Genomic DNA, 20,648 nt, shown 5'->3' with positions numbered 1-20,648 from the left:
TGCCTGGCCAACTTGGCTAATAGGATCCTAGAACCACAGAGCTGGAAGAGACCTCAGAGGGTCATCAGGTTATGGTCCAAGGCAGGACCAACCCAACTCAATCAACCCGGGCAGGGCTTCAGCAAGCCGAGACTTAAACCCCTCTAGGGATGGAGACCCCACTACTTCCCTAGGGAACCCAGCCCAGCGCTTCCCCACCCTCCTAGGGAAATAGTTTTTCCTAATATACAACCTAGCAGATCCAGAGAAGTGATTATTCCCCTTTATTTGGCTCTGGGGAGGTCACATCTGGAGTATTGTGTCCAGTTCTGGGCCCCCCACTACAGAAAGGACGTGGACGCATTGGAGAGGGTCCAGCAGAGGGCGACCAAAATGATGAGGGGGCTGGAGCATATGACCTATGAGGAGAGGCTGAGGGATTTGGGTTTGTTCAGTCTGCAGAAGAGCAGAGTGAGGGGGGATTTGAGAGCAGCCTGCAACTTCCTGAAGGGGGGTTCCAGGGAGGTTGGGGAGAGGCTGTTCTCAGTGGGGACAGATGCAGAACGAGGAGCAATGGGCTCAAGTTGTGGTGGGAGAGGTCCAGGTTGGATATTAGGAAAAACTCTTTCCTTAGGAGGGTGGGGAAGCGCTGGGCTGGGTTCCCTAGGGAAGTAGTGGAGTCTCCATCCCTAGAGGTGTTTAAGTCTCAGCTTGACCAAACCCTGGCTGGGTTGATTTAGTTGGGATTGGTCCTGCCTTGGGCAGGGGGCTGGGCTTGATGACCCCTGAGATCTCTTCCAGCTCTGTGATTCTCTGAGTCGATGACTGTGTGGTTTCTACTAGCCTGTAGTAACCCTGTGTGTGCGTGCCTCAGTTTCCCTGGGCAATGCACCAATAGCAAGATGGTGATGGGAACGTTGGTGCATGTACACAGAGTTACAGGCCCTTCATAACCTGAGTTTTGGGGGGGAGGGGAGGAGACCGGGTGACACTTTTTCCCTGGGAAGCAGAACAAAGGTGTGTGTGTGTGGGGGGGGGGAGGGGGTGGCTGCTGAGTGTGAGTGTCTCTCTGCTGGCTTGGGGGGCAGGGTCCTTGGCTCCGAGCCCCCTCTCTCCAGGATGGATTGTACTGCCTGCTTCTGTGAGGGAATGAGGGAACTATGGAAATTAGGTATTTAGGAATTTTTAAAAAAATCCCACAAAGTGTTTTTCAGCATCCTTAGGCACTTAAACGGCCTTTAGACGTGTGGCTCTCTACTGCCAGCGTCTCCGTGTATTTTCCAGACTTCAGAATATAGAAAATACCTACGACTAGATAAAGGTGAATTTTTTTATTGACATTATACGAATTGTAATGAGCTGGGAGCGGATCAAAATTCCAGGCCTCATTTTTCAGAACCAAGCGCCTGAAGTTGGGTTTCTAAACTCTGATTTTGCCCCTTAAGTCGGGCTGATTTCTAGGCATGTTGGACCCGGCGGGCCCCTTTAGAAATGTCCGGCCAGTAACTGGGAAAATCCCGCCTGTGCTTTGTAAACTTTGCGCCCAGGATTGCATTCCCAAGGCAGAGAGGTTTCACAGAAAGGCCCTGACTTCTCCCTAGGCTGAGCAATTGCTAAATAGCGAGGTGGGGAAGGGGGAATAGCGCCTAGACAAGAAAAAACCTCCCATGTCTGGACTGCCCCTATGCAACCAGGATCTCTCTGGTCTATTTCTGGGTCTCATTTTCCTACAGCCACTTCTGCTACTTGGCTTGAGGCCTCTGCATCCGGTCTTGATTTTCAGCACATGAGAGAGGCTGAGCTAGGCTCTTGGCCAATTGCAAAGCGGCTTTCCTTCCTGTCCCGCCTCCCCCTTCCTCTCATTTGTGTCTTTTCACCTGGCCATGCTGCTTCCTGCCTCTTGCCAGGGCCTCTCCGAGCAGCGAGCTGGGTGAGTTGCCAGCGCTGCGCGAATCCTTTGCGCATCGGGGTTTCGTTTTGCGCATCCGCCCCTGTGCGGGGGCTGGAATGAATGTGGCCAAACTGGATCTGCTGCGGGGGGGGGGGGTTGCATGGGGGTTGGCCCTGGGGCTGCTGGATTCAGCCCCCCCCCCCCCCAGCCCTTTAAGCCAAGGCAGGGGGGATGGGCTGTGAACTCAGCCTGGGCTGTGGGGTGCGAAGCCCCCACTCAAGGCAGAGGCCCCGGGTGCACCGGGCTGGTGGGCTCCGAGATGCCTGGCCTGCAGCCTGCCTGCAGGAAATTGATCGCTGCTTCCCCCCCAGGTGCCTTGTGCACCCAGAGGGCTCTGGGGGCTTTGATGCTGCTTTGCAATCGCCTTGATCCTGCTCCCAGCTCGGGAGGGGCGGGCAGAGTCCTGGGACCCCCCCTCCTGCTGCACCCACCCCAGTTCAACAGCGGGTGTGTTGTGCGCAGGGCTGTGTGCGCCCCACAGGGCAGGGGAGGGAGGGGCGCTCTGCTGGGAGGGGCTGGACTGGGGGTTCAGAGAGGCGGCTGCAGTGAAGGGTCCAGTGACCCAGTCTCTGGGGCTGGGGCGCGTTTTGCTCCGGTTTTCTCCCCGCGTGGTGATGTGCGGAGGCTCGGTGACCAGAGGGGAAGTGCAGCGGCTTTGACACACGTGCTGAGTTCAGGGGCTGCCCTGAACCCCTTTTGGCCTCCTGCCTGCCTGCATAGTGCCCCTAGGCCCTGCCCCACATGCCATCCAGCCCCCCTTTTTCACAAGTGGGCCGGGAGTCAGGGCAACGGGCCATCACTAGCTCTGACCTGTCCCCGGAGTGACCTTGAGCAAGGCACTTCGCTCCTGCCTCAGTTTCCCCACTGCCCCATGTGAGTGATCGGTCCTAGGACGCGTGCAAGGCGTGATTGGCTAACTACAAAATGCTCTGAAATCTGGGGTGAGAGGTCCTAGGGGGAAAGCAAGTTATGGGCTGCCCGCAGCCCTGCTCCCACAGAGGGGGTCCCTGCCCGGCCCTGGCTTGGAGCTGCAAGGAGACCCTCCGGCGGCTGAGTCAGGGCAGTAACGGGCTCAGGGAAGGGTGATGCGAACCCAGAAGACCAGGCAAACTCTTGCAGACATGGGCCTTGTCCGGGTGTCTGCTACAATGTTCCCCTCCCTTCTCCTCCTTCCCTTTGCTCTGGCTGCCTCTCTGCACCCCAGAGTGACTTCCGGCTAGTCCTGCTGCCTTGGGTAGAGTGAGCTCTCTGCTTAGGTACATCCCCAGGGAGCGGGCTGGGGGCCTGGGCTTAGATACCAGCTGTGATCTCAGCAGCAGGGCATAGGAAGAGGCTGGGTTGGACACGCTCTTACCAATGTTCCTCTGCCTGTTTCAGACGATGGAGAGGGACTCCCCGCCCCCACACAACGATTGGGGCTGAAGTGGATCCGATGAGCGACTGAACCTTGAAAATGGGCGGCTGTGAAACATCCCGGCCCTGGGCACCCAGGACAGAGGGGTAAGGGGCTGCAGCTGTGGAGGGCCTTGCAGAAAGGGCGTCTCGGGGCTTGCTCTGATCTCTGTGGGGGGACTGGGAAGCAGCCAGAGATCAGCACGGAGCAGGGGGGAGCCGGTCTGCCCGGGAAGCCGCTTTCCCTGCATCCCGAGCTCCCTTCTGCACGCGCCCTCCGTTCCAGACCCTGCACCCTCTCCGGAGAGAAATGCAGCTGTTGACCACTTTCTAAAATCTTGGAGTGGCCCCGCCCCCAATCAGAAATGATGCCTGCCTTAAAAGCTGCTCCTATCCCCTTACTGAGAGCCGGAAGGAATCGTTACGTTACCTAGACTGAGCTCCAGTTTAATACAGGCCAGCGAATTTCACACAGGGATCCTGCTAATGTGTGTTGCATTGAAACATCCCTCCTAGAAAGGCATCTGTCTCCAGTTGTTCCGCATCCGTTGTAAAATCTGGCTACCAAGACTAGAAACCACAGTCCGGTATCCAATTCACCAGCGCCTTGCCCAGGGATAAAATCACCTCTGACTGCTCCCCTGTTTATGCAGGCCTGGGTTTTATCGTGTTGCACGGGAAGCCAGGACGACCCAGGAAGTTGGGTAAGGAAGCAGCTAAAATTCTCCACCCCTTTGGGGGTTTCTGGGGGGGGGGGGGGTGCACACAACATAGCCCCTTGCAGGGTCTGCTGTGATGAACTGCATGTTCAGTCCGTGTTTCACCTGATCTACCCTGATTACACACATGCCCTGAGCAGACCAGTGCCCCAGACAGTAGGGAGAAGTAGCCGATCCGTGCAGACTTTCGTCAGAAACGTGGCTCTGATTTCTGTGCACGTGGAGGAGGGAGGTAGATGCAAGGAATCGTTTTCCATGCAGTTGGTGGCTTCTTTTTTCTCCTTTTTGTCATGACCTGGAAATATTCCCTCCTTGTTTCTGTAGGGGCAGGAACTCTTGAGACAAGATTGGCTGGTTTTGCTTCTCCTGACTTACATCTGTGATTCCTATACAGAATCCAAGTAAGAGCTGCTGGAAGTTCGTATCCGTCCAGTGTCTTAGCGTGACCCCTTATTGGTACCCTGGCTAATGTAATCAGGTGGGGAGGGCATGGGCCAAGGAAGGGGCCAAGGTAGCAGACATAGAAATGAACAAAGATCTGGTGTAGAGTGTCCCATGCGTTCCCCATTCAGTGACAGTCGTGAACTGATCTTCCAAACACTGCCAAGTCTGCCGTCACAGATGCTTGCAGGAAGCCGTACCTGTCTGCACACGTGCATGGGAACTCCCTCCTGCAGGACTCGAGTGTCCAGTTCTGGGCGCCACATTTCAAGAAAGATGTGGAGAAATTGGAAAGGGTCCAGAGAAGAGCGACAAGAATGATTAAAGGTTTAGAGAACATGACCTATGAAGCCAGGCTTCATGAACTGGGCTTGTTTAGTTTGGAAAAAAGAAGATTAAGGGGGGACATGATAGCGGTTTTCAAATATCTAAAAGGGTGTCACAAGGAGGAAGGAGAAAATTTGTTCCTCTTGGTTACTGAGGACAGGACAAGGAGTAAATGGGCTTAAAGTGCAGCAGGGGAGGTTTAGATTGGACATTAGGAAAAAATTCCTGCCTGTCAGGGTGGTCAAATATTGGAATAAATTGCCAAGGGAGGTGGTGGAATTTCCCTCTCTGGAGATATTTAAGAACAGGTTAGATAGACATCTGTCAGGGATGGTGCAGACGGAGCTTGGTCCTGCCTTGAGGGCGGGGGGCTGGACTCGATGACCTCTCGAGGTCCCTTCCAGTCCTATGATTCTATGAGGAGATGGCTTAGGAAAAGATTGTTCTATGGGGAAATTCATGGGGTATTTTCTCTCTCTCTCTCTCTCTCTCTGCTCTCAGAGCTGCTCGTTTCAGGGAGAGCGGCCGTGATGACCGTTCCTCTTGCTGCCGCGAGCCATGGGCAGCGGGATTTTGTGTCATCGCAGATTAAACGTGGCCTTTCTTCACTCAGAGTGCCCTTGGATGGGTTGGCCGTCCGGTGGCACCTTCTGAATTTTGCGGGGTCAGACACTCTTTCAGGGACAGAAAGCGGGCACAAAAAAAAGCCACAACCTTTACTGTCCGTCTCTGGGTACTTGCTGTGCTTTTCAAAAGGGGACATTTTTCAAGGGGTCACGGAAAAGCGGGAACCAATGGCCATAAAGGCTACAGATCCAGAAGGACAACGGCGCTGTAAGAACCCCACGACTGTGTAAGCAACTCTCAATGTGTAGGTCAGAATTCTTGAGCATCGGCCTTTGTTTCCCTCCAGTGGCTCTCGCATCGTTAAAAGGTTTGAGTCCAGATTGATAGAATTAGGCCTGCAGGGGTCAGGCCTCCAGATCTCGCCGTTTCTTGTGACGATCCCAAACGTAGCCCCCGCATTTAAATCAGACCGTGGTCCCACATGGTCTTCGATTGGAGACTTTGCTCAATTCCCAGATTGTCACACTAGGGTGGTCACGGATGTAGAGACTCCAGCATCCAACTGACTCTCTGACTTCCCCTTCCTAGGTAATGCTGCCAGGTACCCCGGGACTCCACACCTGTCTGGAGCAGGTGTGGGGAGGGAGACTTCCACTTCAAACCCTTCTTTGCCACATCCCCACCTGCGGGCGAATCCAGCAACAGCTTCTTCACCGTCGCCTCTCCCAGCAAAGAGCTGGAGCCACATCCCGGAGCTAGCAGGGCCTACGAGACCAAGAGGATGTCGCTGCCTTTGGAAATTCAGCCCTTCTGGGGATGGGGGAAAGAACGAAAACGCGAATTGTCTGGGCTGCGATTCGTCTCAGAATTGGGGCGTTTCTATTGTAATGCAGTAGCCCTCTGATTGTTACCGCAGATTGCCTTGTCCTCTCATGCTAGGCTGTACTTCCCTGGCTACAGGTCTGATTGTCAATTCCGTTGTCCTGACCTGTCACCGACAGTCGGTAAACCTCTCCCATCCTGGGATGGTCCCTTTCAGGTTGTGAAACTGACATCCTGTGATCAAAGGCACCTCCCTGCCTTTGAAGATCCGGGTCTGGCTCCGTTGTACGCTGCTTACTGGGTCACACATTTGTGTGTCCATGCGTGCAAATCTGGGTGTGTATCCTGTTGTGTCTTTGCCTCTGCGCATGTACGCGGGTCACGCTCTTCGTGCGTTCGTATAAATGCAGATATTGGGTGTTGTCGATGTGTGTAAGTCAATATGGCTATGTCTACTCTTGCGGCTTTTTTGCGCCAGAACTATGCAAATGGGGCAAAGCGGGGACTATCGCTGAGTCTCATTTGCATACCTAATGAGCTGCTGTTTTTGCAGAAGAGGCTCTGGCGCCACAAGGCTCTGTCTACCCTGCCCCGTCTTGCGCGACAAAACCCCTCTTGCGCAACGCCGTCGCGCCCATTACTTTTCAGGAAGAGCGGCGTTGCGCAAGAGGGGGTTTCTTGCGCACGGAGGAGCAGTGTAGACAGCTTCTGGCGCAAGAGCCTCTTCGGCAAAAATGGCTGCTCATTAGGTATGCAAATGAGGCTCGGTGATAGTCCACGCTTAACCTCATTTGCTTATGTCTGGCACAAGAAAGCGCGAGTGTCGACAGAGGCCAGGCGTTTGAATGTGTACGTTGGTGTATCTTTCACTCTTGAGTATGCACACAGCTACACACGAGGGTGGCGCTTGCCGTGTGCGTCTCTCTCTGAATGCCAGGGGATGCACAGCCGGATGTGGGTGTACACACACAGCTCTGGAGAGGGGTGTTTTTGCTCCTATAGCTATGCCTGTGTCCATGAGTGCGTGTGTTACCAACTGTGTATGGTCCATCCTGGCCTTTGCCGTTCTTTCCCCCTCCCCAATTAAAATTCAGTTGTTACTTTCACTCGTTATTTATCCCCTGCTTTCACCAGGACTTACAATGTTTGCGCCCCGCAGGGGGAGAGGCAGGGTCGCCTCTGATCTCTCGCAGCCCGGGGATTTGTGCGCTGTGTCAAGCGACCTTTGGCAATAGGCTGCACATTCTCCCAGAAATACAATTAGGAAAAAAAAAAGAAGGAAAATTTGATCTTCTGCATCTTGGTCTCTCGTTCTCGTTGGACCCTGTAGTGGGGGTGGCAGAGGGGGGAGAGCAGGCCGGGGGGAGGGGTCTGTAAGTGTGGGTTCTAGGAAGGAGGGGGCTGAGTGGCATGGGGAGGGCTGGGCAGGTGGGGGGTAAACTGAGGCAGGGATCCCAGCAGTAGCGGAGCGAGCCCGAGTGGGGCATGAAGACAAGGAGGGGGGCGGGGGAGAGCGGATGTGAACCACTGTGACATTTGTGGCCTGGCAGGGCCGGGCCAAGCAAGAGCATCGTCGCAGGGCCAGGTGCCCGGAGCCAGGGCGCAGCGCCTGGGGGGGAGCGGAGCCCAGCCAGCCCCATGGGACAGGGGCCACTTCAGACGGGCTGGGGAGGGGGGAGTCAAAGCAGGCCGGCTGGGAGATGGGTAGGGCTATAAAACCCGCAGGCAGCTGGGCTGGGGATGGGCCGTGGCACCGGGCAGCCAGCAGCGCCCACGCAGACTACCCAAGGGACAAGCCTGGAAAAACTGGGGCAGGGCCGGGATCCGAAAGGGGTCCCAGGAGGGGGCAGTGGGGGGAGCCGGGCTAAGTGATAGGGGGCTGGTAAATGGGGAGGGGGCGTGTGACTCAATTCAAGTAGCGTGTGAGCGGTGCGGGGGGTGCAAAGCAGTGCAGGGCTGGGGGGGTCGCAAGACAGGGGCTGACTTAGCCCTCCCCCAAGCCGCTGATTTGCATTGCAACGGCTGTGTGCTTGGAGGGGGGGGGGTTGCAAAGCAGGTGGGTGTTTGTGGGGCAGGGCGCGTTGCAATGCTACAGTGTGTGTTTGTGGGGTGGGGCGGGGTGCATTGCAATGCGGGGGAGGGGTGTTTGCGGGGCGGGGGCGCGTTGACATGCAGGGGGGTGTTTGCAGGGCACGTTGCAATGCAGGGGGCAGGTGTTTGTGTGTGTGTGTGTGTGTGTGTGTATGGGAGGGGGGTTGTGGGGCGCGTTGCAATGCAGGGGGGGGTGTTTGTGTGTGTGTGCGGGAGAGGGTTGCAGGGCACATTGCAATGCGGGGGGGGTGTTTGTGTGCATGCGGGAGGGGGGTTGCAGGGCGTGCTGCAATGCAGGAGGCAGGTGTTTGTGTGTGTGTGTGTGTGTGTGTGCGGGAGGGGGGTTGCAGGGCGCGTTGCAATGCCGGGCGGGGAGGGGCGTGTGTGTGTGTGTGTGTGCGGGAGGGGGGTTGCAGGGCGCGTTGCAATGCCGGGCGGGGAGGGGCGTGTGTGTGTGTGTGTGTGCGTGCGGGAGGGGGTTGCGGGGCGTGTTGCAATGCAGGAGGCGGGTGTGTGTGTGCAGGAGGGGGGTTGCCGGGCGTGTTGCAATGCGTGGGGTGTGTGTTTGTGTGTGTGCAGGAGGGGAGTTGCGGGGCGCGTTGCAGTGCGGGGGGTGTGTGTTTGTGTGTGTGCAGGAGGGGGTTGCCGGGCGTGTTGCAATGCGTGGGGTGTGTGTTTGTGTGTGTGCAGGAGGGGAGTTGCGGGGCGTGTTGCAATGCAGGAGGAGGGTGTGTGTGTGCGTGCGGGAAGGGGTTGCGGGGCGTGTTGCAATGCAGGAGGCGGGTGTGTGTGTGCGTGCGGGAGGGGGTTGCGGGGCGTGTTGCAATGCAGGAGGCGGGTGTGTGCGTGCGTGCGGGAGGGGGTTGCGGGGCGTGTTGCAATGCAGGAGGCGGGTGTGTGTGCGCGTGCGGGAGGGATTGCGGGGCGTGTTGCAATGCGGGGTGTGTGTGTGTGTGTGTGTGCGGGAGGGGGTTGCGGGGCGTGTTGCAATGCAGGAGGCGGGTGTGTGTGTGCGTGCGGGAAGGGGTTGCGGGGCGTGTTGCAATGCGGGGGGTGTGTGTTTGTGTGTGTGCAGGAGGGGAGTTGCGGGGCGCGTTGCAATGCAGGAGGCGGGTGTTTGTGTGTGTGCAGGAGGGGAGTTGCGGGGCGTGTTGCAATGCAGGAGGCGGGTGTGTGTGTGCGTGCAGGCGGGGGGTTGCGGGGCGTGTTGCAATGCAGGAGGCGGGTGTGTGTGTGCGTGCAGGCGGGGGGTTGCGGGGCGTGTTGCAATGCAGGAGGCGGGTGTGTGTGTGTGTGCAGGAGGGGAGTTGCGGGGCGCGTTGCAGTGCGGGGGGTGTGTGTTTGTGTGTGTGCGGGAGGGGGTTGCGGGGCGTGTTGCAATGCAGGAGGCGGGTGTGTGTGTGCGTGCGGGAGGGGGTTGCGGGGCGTGTTGCAGTGCGGGGGGTGTGTGTTTGTGTGCGTGCGGGAGGGGGTTGCGGGGCGTGTTGCAATGCAGGAGGCGGGTGTGTGCGTGCGGGAGGGGGTTGCGGGGCGTGTTGCAATGCAGGAGGCGGGTGTGTGCGTGCGGGAGGGGGTTGCGGGGCGCGTTGCAATGCAGGAGGCGGGTGTGTGTGTGCGTGCGGGAGGGGGTTGCGGGGCGTGTTGCAATGCGGGGGGTGTGTGTTTGTGTGTGTGCAGGAGGGGAGTTGCGGGGCGCGTTGCAATGCGGGGGTGTGTGTTTGTGTGTGTGCAGGAGGGGGTTGCGGGGCACGTTGCAATGCGGGGGGTGTGTGTTTGTGTGTGTGCAGGAGGGGAGTTGCGGGGCGTGTTGCAGTGCGGGGGGTGTGTGTTTGTGTGTGTGCAGGAGGGGGTTGCGGGGCGTGTTGCAATGCGGGGGTGTGTGTTTGTGTGTGTGCAGGAGAGGGTTGCGGGGCGTGTTGCAATGCGGGGGTGTGTGTGTGTGTGCAGGAGGGGAGTTGCGGGGCGCGTTGCAATGCGGGGTGTGTGTGTTTGTGTGCAGGAGAGGGTTGCGGGGCGCGTTGCAATGCGGGGGTGTGTGTTTGTGTGTGTGCAGGAGGGGAGTTGCGGGGCGCGTTGCAATGCGGGGGGTGTGTGTTTGTGTGTGTGCAGGAGGGGGTTGCGGGGCGCGTTGCAATGCGGGGGGTGTGTGTTTGTGTGTGTGCAGGAGAGGGTTGCGGGGCGTGTTGCAATGCGGGGGTGTGTGTTTGTGTGTGTGCAGGAGAGGGTTGCGGGGCGTGTTGCAATGCGGGGGTGTGTGTTTGTGTGTGTGCAGGAGGGGAGTTGCGGGGCGTGTTGCAATGCGGGGGGTGTGTTTGTGTGTGTGCAGGAGGGGAGTTGCGGGGCGCGTTGCAATGCGGGGGGTGTGTGTGTGTGTGCAGGAGAGGGTTGCGGGGCGTGTTGCAATGCGGGGGTGTGTGTGTGTGCAGGAGAGGGTTGCGGGGCGTGTTGCAATGCGGGGGTGTGTGTTTGTGTGTGTGCAGGAGGGGGTTGCGGGGCGCGTTGCAATGCGGGGTGTGTGTGTGTGTGCAGGAGGGGAGTTGCGGGGCGCGTTGCAATGCGGGGGGTGTGTGTTTGTGTGTGTGCAGGAGGGGGTTGCGGGGCGTGTTGCAATGCGGGCGTGTGTGTGTGTGTGTGCAGGAGGGGAGTTGCGGGGCGCGTTGCAATGCGGGGGTGTGTGTGTGTGTGCAGGAGAGGGTTGCGGGGCGTGTTGCAATGCGGGGGTGTGTGTTTGTGTGTGTGCAGGAGGGGGTTGCGGGGCGCGTTGCAATGCGGGGTGTGTGTGTGTGTGCAGGAGGGGAGTTGCGGGGCGTGTTGCAATGCGGGGGTGTGTGTTTGTGTGTGTGCAGGAGGGGGTTGCGGGGCGCGTTGCAATGCGGGGTGTGTGTGTGTGTGCAGGAGGGGAGTTGCGGGGCGTGTTGCAATGCGGGGGTGTGTGTTTGTGTGTGTGCAGGAGGGGGTTGCGGGGCGTGTTGCAATGCGGGGGTGTGTGTGTGTGTGCAGGAGAGGGTTGCGGGGCGCGTTGCAATGCGGGGGGTGTGTTTGTGTGTGTGCAGGAGGGGAGTTGCAGGGCGCCTTGCAATGCAGGGGGTGTGTGTTTGTGTGTGTGCAGGAGGGGAGTTGCAGGGCGCCTTGCAATGCAGGGGGTGTGTGTTTGTGTGTGTGCAGGAGGGGAGTTGCGGGGCGCGTTGCAATGCGGGGGGTGTGTGTTTGTGTGTGTGCAGGAGGGGGTTGCGGGGCGCGTTGCAATGCGGGGGGTGTGTGTTTGTGTGTGTGCAGGAGGGGGTTGCGGGGCGTGTTGCAATGCAGGGGGTGTGTGTTTGTGTGTGTGCAGGAGGGGAGTTGCGGGGCGCGTTGCAATGCGGGGGGTGTGTGTTTGTGTGTGTGCAGGAGGGGGTTGCGGGGCGTGTTGCAATGCGGGGGGTGTGTGTTTGTGTGTGTGCAGGAGGGGGTTGCGGGGCGTGTTGCAATGCGGGGGTGTGTGTTTGTGTGTGTGCAGGAGGGGGTTGCGGGGCGTGTTGCAATGCGGGGGGTGTGTGTTTGTGTGTGTGCAGGAGGGGGTTGCGGGGCGTGTTGCAATGCGGGGGTGTGTGTTTGTGTGTGTGCAGGAGGGGGTTGCGGGGCGTGTTGCAATGCGGGGGGTGTGTGTTTGTGTGTGTGCAGGAGGGGGTTGCGGGGCGTGTTGCAATGCGGGGGTGTGTGTTTGTGTGTGTGCAGGAGGGGGTTGCGGGGCGTGTTGCAATGCGGGGGGTGTGTGTTTGTGTGTGTGCAGGAGGGGGTTGCGGGGCGCGTTGCAATGCAGGGGGCTGTTTGTGGAAGTGTGTGTCCCTGCCCCGGCACAATTCACCCGGCTGCGTCTCTAACGGCTGTTTGCTCAGGACGTGAAGGTTGTTTCTCCAGGGGAGGTAAATGGAGCAGCCCTGACGCTGCCTCGGCTTGGACCCTGGGGCGACAGCAGCCGGGGTGCGGCTCCCGCGCGCGCCAGTCAGCTGAGATTCTGGTTTCAATCGGGGACCCTCATCCCGTCCTGAGACTCCCCCCACCCAAACCTCGACCCTGAGGCTGCGTCCCCTTCCCTGCGTCCCCCAACACTCATCCTACTGCCCTGCCTCCCACTCTCCCTCCCTGAGCCCCCAACACATCGACCCCTCCTTACTTCTGCACCCCCCGCTTTGCCCTGAGCCCCCCACCGCCTGTCCTATCCCCCCCCACACCCAACTTACTGCCTTGACTCCTGTACCCCTCGCCCCCAACCGCCTGCCCTGACCCCTGCACCCCACATCTTACCTGAACCCCTCATTCCTCTCAAGCCCCTGACATGACCCCTCCACACACCCAGCCTCCTGCCCGGACTCCTGTACGTCCCCATGTTTCTGCCCTGAGCCCCCCACCCACTGGGCTGCATTTCTGTATTTCTTCCTGCCTCAGTAATTGTCCCAGCACCACTCCTAGTGCGGGTCGTTCTAGCCTCCTAAAAGGGCCTGACACCGATGTCGCTTATTCCCCTCACTACACCGGCGTGAAGCCCCTTTATGCTGACGTGTCTGTGTCCACGTCGAGCGTTTGGACCGTTTGAACGACACACGCAGAGCTCCAGCTGTTCAGCTTTCTGGAGCGAGCACGCCCTGCTCCTCAGCGCGCCTGCTGCTTTCGATGAAACGAAATCAGAAAGGCAGGCTCCTGTGAAGAGAGGCAAGCGACTGCCTCCCCCCATGGCAAGTGGCACCCGGATCCTTGGTCTTCAGATACCCCGGTGATGGGCACCAAGTGAAAACCTACCTCGACAGCTGTCATAGTCCATGTGGACGACGGTGGATGTCGGTTTAGGGGTGGTATGGAGTTGCTGGTCCCTTTCAAGAGAGGGTCTGTCTGGGATCTCGTTTGAGAGCAGAGTCCAGGGAAGACAGCGGATTGTCCAGCATCTAGACTTGATCGACGGCTTTTAGGACTCAGTGGCAAGGAGGGAGCTCCAGAGGACAGCCTCGTCAGCGCCGCCAGCCTCGTCAGCGCTCTACACTTTCAGGCAAACTGATGGAGGAGAAAGGAGGGAGCTTTAGCTTCAGTCTTTCCTTGCCGACCTATCCCCATCTAGACTGCCGCTTTTTGCCAGCAAAGTGCCACGTCGGCAAAAAGCGGCGGCCATTTTTATTCTAACGAAGCCCGGGATATTTAAATCCCCACTTCGTTAGCAATTTTGGTACATCTAATTTACATCCCTCGGGCGACAGAGGGATGAAGTCTAGACATACCCTTAGTGTGCTAGAAAGAAATTCAAAACACCTTGATTTGGGCCCAATCCCCGAAATAATTTTATGTACCTAACTCTCATCGGACTTAGCTCACTGTTTTGCCACTGGTCTCCTTAGTGACTTTAGGCAATAGCCAGTACTTACGAACTGTATATCTAATTGCAATAGGCCCAGTTTAATATCGCATCTATATTCCTAACTCCTCTTGCCCCCAAAAAGCACTCAACCCTACATTTAGCTTTAGGCGATTCATAGGTGTTCACTCATAGTGAAAATTAACCATTGGCTTCTGAGATTTCTTGAAGCTATTTATTACAGTATTTGTTTATGTATTTATTTAAAAAAGAGAGTACACATACTTATAGAAGGATCTAGTTGCCCTAACACATCTTAAATAATACAATACAATTCCATCAGTATTAAAATAGTCACTTGAACAGGAACTCAGCTGTCCGGATACCTCCAGAAACTTTAATTCTTCATCCTAAGGGAAAGCAAAACTTCGAAGATATTATGACATCGATATCTTGAATAGATGTTAAAAACCCTGATGTCCCCATTCGATCAACTCATGTAAATTCCTAACTCCCAAAAGTCATCTAGAACAAAGAAACAAGTCCACGAACAAATCAATAAAAAGAAACAAAATAAAAAAGATTCAAGCGCACAAACTCTCATCCCCCACCCCCAATGTTTAACCCGAATAAGGAGAAGCAGCATAGACTTCATGAAGTCCACTAGTGACTTCACTGTGGCGGTGGATATTCTGTGCAACATGCTGAGAGAGCACGGTGAGGTTTGCAGCGTAAATCCCTAAGGGTATGTCTACACTAGCTCGTTAATTTTAGCTAGATAGGCAAATCAGGCGACGAGAGTTGCAAATGAAGCACGAGATTTAAATATCCCGGGCTTTATTTGCATGTTCCTGTCTGGTCGCCATTTTGAAATTTCACTAGCCTGAACTAACTGCCGCGTGGCTACACGCGACAGTGAAACGTTAATTTGAACTAAGTCCATTCCATGAGGAGTAACAGTTAATTCGAACTAAGTCCTTAGTTCGAATTAATGTTTCATTGCTGCGTGTAGCCGCTCGGCATTGAGTTCGGGCTAGTGAAATTTCAAAATGGCGACCGAACGTGAACATGCAAATAAAGCCTGGGATATTTAAATCCCGGGCTTCATTTGCAACTCCAGTGGCCTGATTTGCCTACCTAGGTTGAATTAAGAAGCTAGTGTAGACATACCCTAAGACAGAGAGATAGGTTTGCAGGAAGATTTATGGAGAGACACTTAGATTCTGCACGAGTGTGAGTCTAAATTAACACAGTTAATATCCGTGCAGTTAGTCTTGATTTCATCACTTCATAAAAAGTTTGCAGCCCGTGTTCTTATGAAGGTAACTGGTGACCAGTTGATTGTATTCAGAAGGAAACTCAGAATGAAATCACAGTCAAGGAGTGATGACGGACATTTTAGTTTTTGGTGAATTAAATCCACAGTTTCTTCAGCGCAGCTTTGATCTCCTTGTTCCTCAGGCTGTAGATGACCGGATTCACCATGGGAGGCACCACGGCGTAGAGAACACCCACCACTAGATCCAGCTTTGTTGCTGAGCTGGAGGTGGATTTCAGGTAGGCAAAGGACCCCGTGCAAATTAACAGAGAGACCACAGTGAGGTGGGGAAGGCAGGTGGAGAAGGCTTTGTGCCGGCCCTGCTCCGAGGGGATTCTCAGCACCGCTTTGAAGATCTGAACATACGACACAAGGATAAAAGCAAAGCAATTCACAGCTAAAAAGGCACTGAAGGCAAGAAGCCCAATTTCACTGCGGTAGGAGTCGGAGCAGGCCAGCTTGAGGAGCTGGGGGATTTCGCAGAAGAACTGGTTGATGTCGTTGGCCTGGCAGAAGGGTAGGCTGAAGGTGTTCCCGGTGTGCAGGGCAGAGTTGACGATAGCAGCAAGCCAGGCGCTGGCGGCCATGTTAACACAAGCTCCCCTGTTCATCACTTTCTCGTAGTGCAGCGGGTGGCAGATGGCGACATATCGGTCATAGGCCATGACAGTGAGCAAGGCAAGATCAGCTACAAGGAAGAGTATAAAGAGAAAGACTTGGGTGACACAGGCAGGGTAGGAAATTGACCTGGTGTCCAGAAGGGAGTTGGCCATGGATTTGGGGACGGTGACAGAGAGGGAACCGAGGTCCAGGATGGACAGGTTGACCAGGAAGAAGTACATGGGGGTGTGAAGACGATGGTCTAAGACGATGGCTGTGATGATGAGAAGGTTCCCCATCAGGGCTGCCAGGTAAAGCACCAGAAACAGCACCACGTGCAAAATCTGCAGCTCCCGCACGTCGGAGAACCCCAGGAGCAGGAACTCGGCCACGGTGGTACGGTTGGGCATTTCCGTCTTCAGCAAGGGGTGTGATGGCTGCAGAGGGAAGGGCACAGACAGAGGTGGGGATTAGAGTGAGACGGGGAACGGCCCCGATGCCCTGCAGATCTCCTGGTGTGGGTGTGCACGAACCACAACACCCGTCCCAGCTACTCACTAGGACTTTTGAGTTACCACATGGGTGTCCATTGGCCTGGCTCCTCAGTCCATGGAACTGCAACCGTTTTCACCATCTGAAGATCAAGGGATGGCTCAGGATGTGACTAGATGAAATTGTGCGTGAAGGGTGGAACAAAGCACAATCCCCATGCAACAGCTGTATCCGAGAGGGCTCCCTCTTGGTGGGGACAGCAAGCCCCAGACACAGGCATGGAACTAAAATACCGACACTGCCCGAAATCCACTTTCCAGAGAAATGTGACACCTAGTGATTCAACGTCCTGCATGGCAGCTCCTCTATCACATTCCAGTGCAGCACCGTATAGACGTCCTGCTGCCTCTGTTTTGAGTTGCGCCATCCCATTTCCATCTGTGTGCTGATGGACTAGTAACACCACCCAGCTAGTTCTCCGTCGTGTCATGGCCTGTGTTGCTTTGAATTGGTGCCACTCCATGGTCATTAGGACACTTTGGCTACGTCTACATTGGCCCCTTTTCCGGAAGGGGCATGTTAATTTCACGAGTTGTAATAGGGAAATGCGCGGGGGATTTAAATATCCCCCGCGGCATTTAAATAAAAATGTCCGCCGCTTTTTTCCGGCTTTTAGAAGTAGGAATAAGATCCTCTGGAAAAGGGCGCTTTTTCCGGAGGATCGGGGCCAGTGTAGACGCTCTTTTCCGGCTTTTCTAAAAGCCGGAAAAAAGCGGCGGACATTTTTATTTAAATGCCGCGGGGGATATTTAAATCCCCCGCGGATTTCCCTATTACGACTCGTGAAATTAACATGCCCTTCCGGAAAAGGGGCCAATGCAGACGAGCCCTTTGGGTGTGTCTAGACTACAGGGTTTTGTCGACAAAAATATACCTACGTCTGCACTACTGCCAAATTCTGTCGACATAATGTGGACAGAACTCGGCAGTTTTGTCGATGGCGGTAAACCTCATTCTACGAGGAATAATGCCTTTTGTCGACAGAGTGCTGTCGACAGAAGGCGTTATTGCATCTACTCTGTCCTTTGCATCTACACTCTCATGTTGACAAAGCGGCTTGCTTTGTTGACAGAATTGGCTGTCATCTAGATGCTCTTTGTCGACAGCTTTGTCGACAGTATCTGTTGACTGAACTTCTGTTGACAAAAGCCTGTAGTCTAGATGTACCCTTTGATTCTGTGCTTGGTTCTGCTGCTGACCTGCCGAGAGATATCAGGCTGGTCATGTGCCCTTGCTGTGCCTCTGTTTCCCTTTCCTCCCTTTCTCTGCGCTTTGTCGGCTGAGCCTGTAGGCTGGCTGAGGGATGCACTGTGTCCTGTGTGTATGTTTGGTGCCCTGTTTGCAGCATTTGTAGTTAGCTGGCAGCAGTAAAGACGGCATATGGTGCTAGAGCCGACTCTCTAGGTGCTAATCTCATTGCCCTCCCCGATGGTTTGGGCAGAGTTAAGCGATACAGGCTTTAGTTGGGGGCTTCAATTCACTGTTCTCCATCCAAGGCACTAGCATGTTCAATGCCTGTGCAGTGTTACCAACTTTGCTGCTTATTCATTCTTACCATTCCGCAAGTAAACAGACATACACACACCATTGCAATAGAGTGTCTGGGTCCAGATGTTACTATTATTAGACTATGCCAATGTTCCCACCCAATCTAAGATGCCAGTCTGGGATAATCAGACATTGTCTGTTTAAATTACAGCTGGTCCCCGACTTACGAACGAGTTACGTACCAACCACTTGGTCGTAACTCAATTTGTTCGTAAGTCGGACCCCATTCATTTAAATGCGACCGCGCTGTTCGTAACTCGGGGACCCACTGTAATGTGCTTAATGGGAGGTTGGTCGTAAGTACGAACAGTCGTAAGTTGACACGTTCGTAACTCGAGGACTGGCTGTGTATCAAAGAAACAGTGGGGTTTCAGCTCAAAAAAATCTGAGGAAGTCTGTTACTCTTGAAAGAAAGCCTGTGTATTGGAAAACTCAAAACATTTGTTTTCCTTAATTTACCTGAAAATGTTTCAGTTTCTAGTGGCTTAGCTAATATTTTCTGGCTCAGAGGCTGTGTCTACACTGGCGCGATCTTGTGCAAAAGCGGCCACTCTTGAGCAAAAACTTGCTGCCTGTATACACTGGGCGCGTGTCCTTGCGCAAGTAAACTGACGTTCTAATGTATGAAATCAGGGCTTCTTGCACCAGAACTCTGACGCTCCCGCTCAGGAATAAACCCTTTTGTGCAACTGTTCTTCCGCAAGAGGCCAGTGTAGACAGGCAACACGAATGTCTTGCGCAAGAAAGCCCTATGATTAAAATGGCCATCAGAGCTTTCTTGTGCTAGAGAGCGTCTACACTGGCATAGAATCATAGAATCATAGGACTGGAAGGGACCTCAAGAGGTCATCGAGTCCAGCCCCCCGCCCTCAAGGCAGGACCAAGCTCCATCTACACCATCCCTGACAGATGTCTATCTAACCTGTTCTTAAATATCTCCAGAGAGGGAGATTCCACCACCTCCCTTGGCAATTTATTCCAATATTTGACCACCCTGACAGTTAGGAATTTTTTCCTAATGTCCAATCTAAACCTCCCCTGCTGCACTTTAAGCCCATTACTCCTTGTCCTGTCCTCAGAAACCAAGAGGAACAAATTTTCTCCTTCCTCCTTGTGACACCCTTTTAGATATTTGAAAACCGCTATCATGTCCCCCCTTAATCTTCTTTTTTCCAAACTAAACAAGCCCAGTTCATGAAGCCTCGCTTCATAGGTCATGTTCTCTAGACCTTTAATCATTCTTGTCGCTCTTCTCTGGACCCTTTCCAATTTCTCCACATCTCTCTTGAAATGTGGCGCCCAGAACTGGACACAGTACTCCAGCTGAGGCCTAAACTCCAGCTGAGGCATGGATGCTCTTGCCCCAAAGCACGTCTCTTGCGCAAATGCACATGCCAGTGTAGACGCGCTCTTGTGGAAGAGTTTTTGCAGAAGAACTCTTCACCAAAAGAGTTTTTGCGTGAGAACGTGCCAGTGTAGACGTAGCCTTATTGAACAAAAACTAAAGTTTGGTTTTTACAAATCCTATGACAAGTCAACTGTTGGCTGCTGTGAGGCGAAGAAAAAAGAAACAAACAAACAACCCTCCAAGCAGCACAAAATGTTTCAGTAAAAGTAGGAAATGTTTCAATAAATACATATCATACGTTGTGACGAGTTCCCCTCGTCCCTCTCCGTTGCTTTATGAAATCTGCCCAGGACATGAACACCTAATCCTGTGTGACTGAAATAACAAAACTTACCGTGCCGGGCATTGTGGGATGTTTCCCAGCTTGTGTTAAACCAGACTCTTCACTGCCGGGATTCTGCTGCCGTCATTGCGTGTCTGTGTAAATAATGCCACTTCACTGGGTTATCCAGAAGCTGGCTCCCTGCCGCTCCATTGTATTTCTCCATCTTGGGTAGGCTTGGCCGAGAGGTGACGGACTAAATAGGACTTGAAGAGAGAGCCTCCCAACCCCAGCTGAGAAATTGATCCTGGCTACTCAGGCTGTGAGTATGCCCACAACTCAGGATGTCTCGCTTGGGGGCTAAGTCGTTGATCCGGTCTCCAGGCATGTGAGCGTAGCTCTGATCTCACCTGCAGAGCAAACTGCCCTGGCACTGTGCTCTAGCTGACCTAGATCTCACACCATGGCACCATCCCTGGAAGGACCCTGACTACCCACAAGGCAGGGCTGAGGAGCAGTGGGAAGGAGACTGAAGAAGACGCTTTATATTGGTAGCACAGGCACGTGACAGAGAACAGCCCAGCGCTGATGTGCACCAGAGTCCCAGCTGGCCTGGGACCGCCTGCTCCTTCGTTAACCCCGCACAATGCGCTGTTGGAGAGCAGAGATGTTTTGTCTCCTGTGTTGCACCAGCAGCTCTTGCGATGCGCCCACCAGAGCTTCCCACAGCTCAGGCTGCCCTGAGTGTTAGATTTTGGTCACACAGAAGCAGCCAGAGGGAAACTCAGTGTAACGTCCCGAAGTGATGTCAGTTGATACAGTCTCCTTGAATTCCGACTAATCCCTGTTAAGTGGAGACGCAGTCCTTTGATTTACCCCGGCTGGCAACGTGACTCATTTTTCAGTTTCAATCCATATTCTTTGCTGGTGAAACTGAACTGAAGATGAGAGAAAAGTCCCAAGCCTGTCTGCATGATCTCAGTTCTTTGACACGGGGGGTTAACCGGAGAGTGTAATTTATCCTGGCTAAGGAGCAATTCATTCCCACTGGAGACTGAACTTTGCAGAAATTCAGTGTGGCTAAGTTTTTCTGTGGCTTATAATATATTTAGTATTGGGATGGATGATTGATTCTTTCTTTCTTTCTTTCTTTCTTTCTTTCTTTCTTTCTTTCTTTCTTTCTTTCTTTCTTTCTTTCTTTCTTTCTTTCTTTCTTTCTTTCTTTCTTTCTTTCTTTCTTCAGATGCAATGGGATGTGAGGACTGTTTAATTCATTCATTTCCCTCCCCCGCCCTCCCCCCCACACACCTTGGTTTCTGCATGAGTGACAATCCACTTATTATAAGGCTCC

At 54.5% G+C, this 20,648-nt stretch overlaps 1 protein-coding gene, 1 long non-coding RNA gene and 2 other non-coding genes across 4 annotated transcripts; 3 read left to right on the top strand and 1 right to left on the bottom strand.

Annotated features, from left to right (window-relative positions):
• The first annotated feature begins 1,755 nt into the window (after positions 1–1,755).
• On the top strand, positions 1,756–7,304 carry LOC102451157 (uncharacterized). The gene is made up of 4 exons (XR_012898108.1): positions 1,756–1,909; positions 3,308–3,430; positions 4,366–4,442; positions 5,965–7,304. It is a non-coding gene; the product is annotated as an uncharacterized LOC102451157 (long non-coding RNA).
• Positions 4,107–4,184, top strand: LOC112544919 (small nucleolar RNA SNORD126). The gene has a single exon (XR_003088282.2). It is a non-coding gene; the product is annotated as a small nucleolar RNA SNORD126 (small nucleolar RNA).
• On the top strand, positions 5,338–5,484 carry LOC112544274 (small nucleolar RNA SNORA79). The gene has a single exon (XR_003087593.2). It is a non-coding gene; the product is annotated as a small nucleolar RNA SNORA79 (small nucleolar RNA).
• A 7,718-nt stretch (positions 7,305–15,022) lies between the features above and the next one.
• LOC102452865 (olfactory receptor 14C36-like) lies at positions 15,023–15,937 on the bottom strand. The gene has a single exon (XM_014569011.3). It carries the CDS (start codon positions 15,935–15,937, stop codon positions 15,023–15,025), a length of 915 nt encoding a protein of 304 aa, XP_014424497.2.
• Between the last annotated feature and the right edge of the window lie 4,711 nt (positions 15,938–20,648).

The sequence above is a fragment of the Pelodiscus sinensis genome, chromosome 30 (assembly GCF_049634645.1).
Source record: "Pelodiscus sinensis isolate JC-2024 chromosome 30, ASM4963464v1, whole genome shotgun sequence".
In the NCBI taxonomy this organism is placed as follows: Eukaryota; Metazoa; Chordata; order Testudines; family Trionychidae; genus Pelodiscus; species Pelodiscus sinensis.
Note: the sequence above shows the minus strand (reverse complement) of the source record. Positions and strands in the feature narration are given on the sequence as shown.

Coding starts and splice junctions, on each gene's coding strand:
- LOC102452865 (XM_014569011.3), bottom strand. CDS start 15,937: ATGCCCAACCGTACCACCGTGGCCGAGTTCCTGCTCCTGGGGTTCTCC.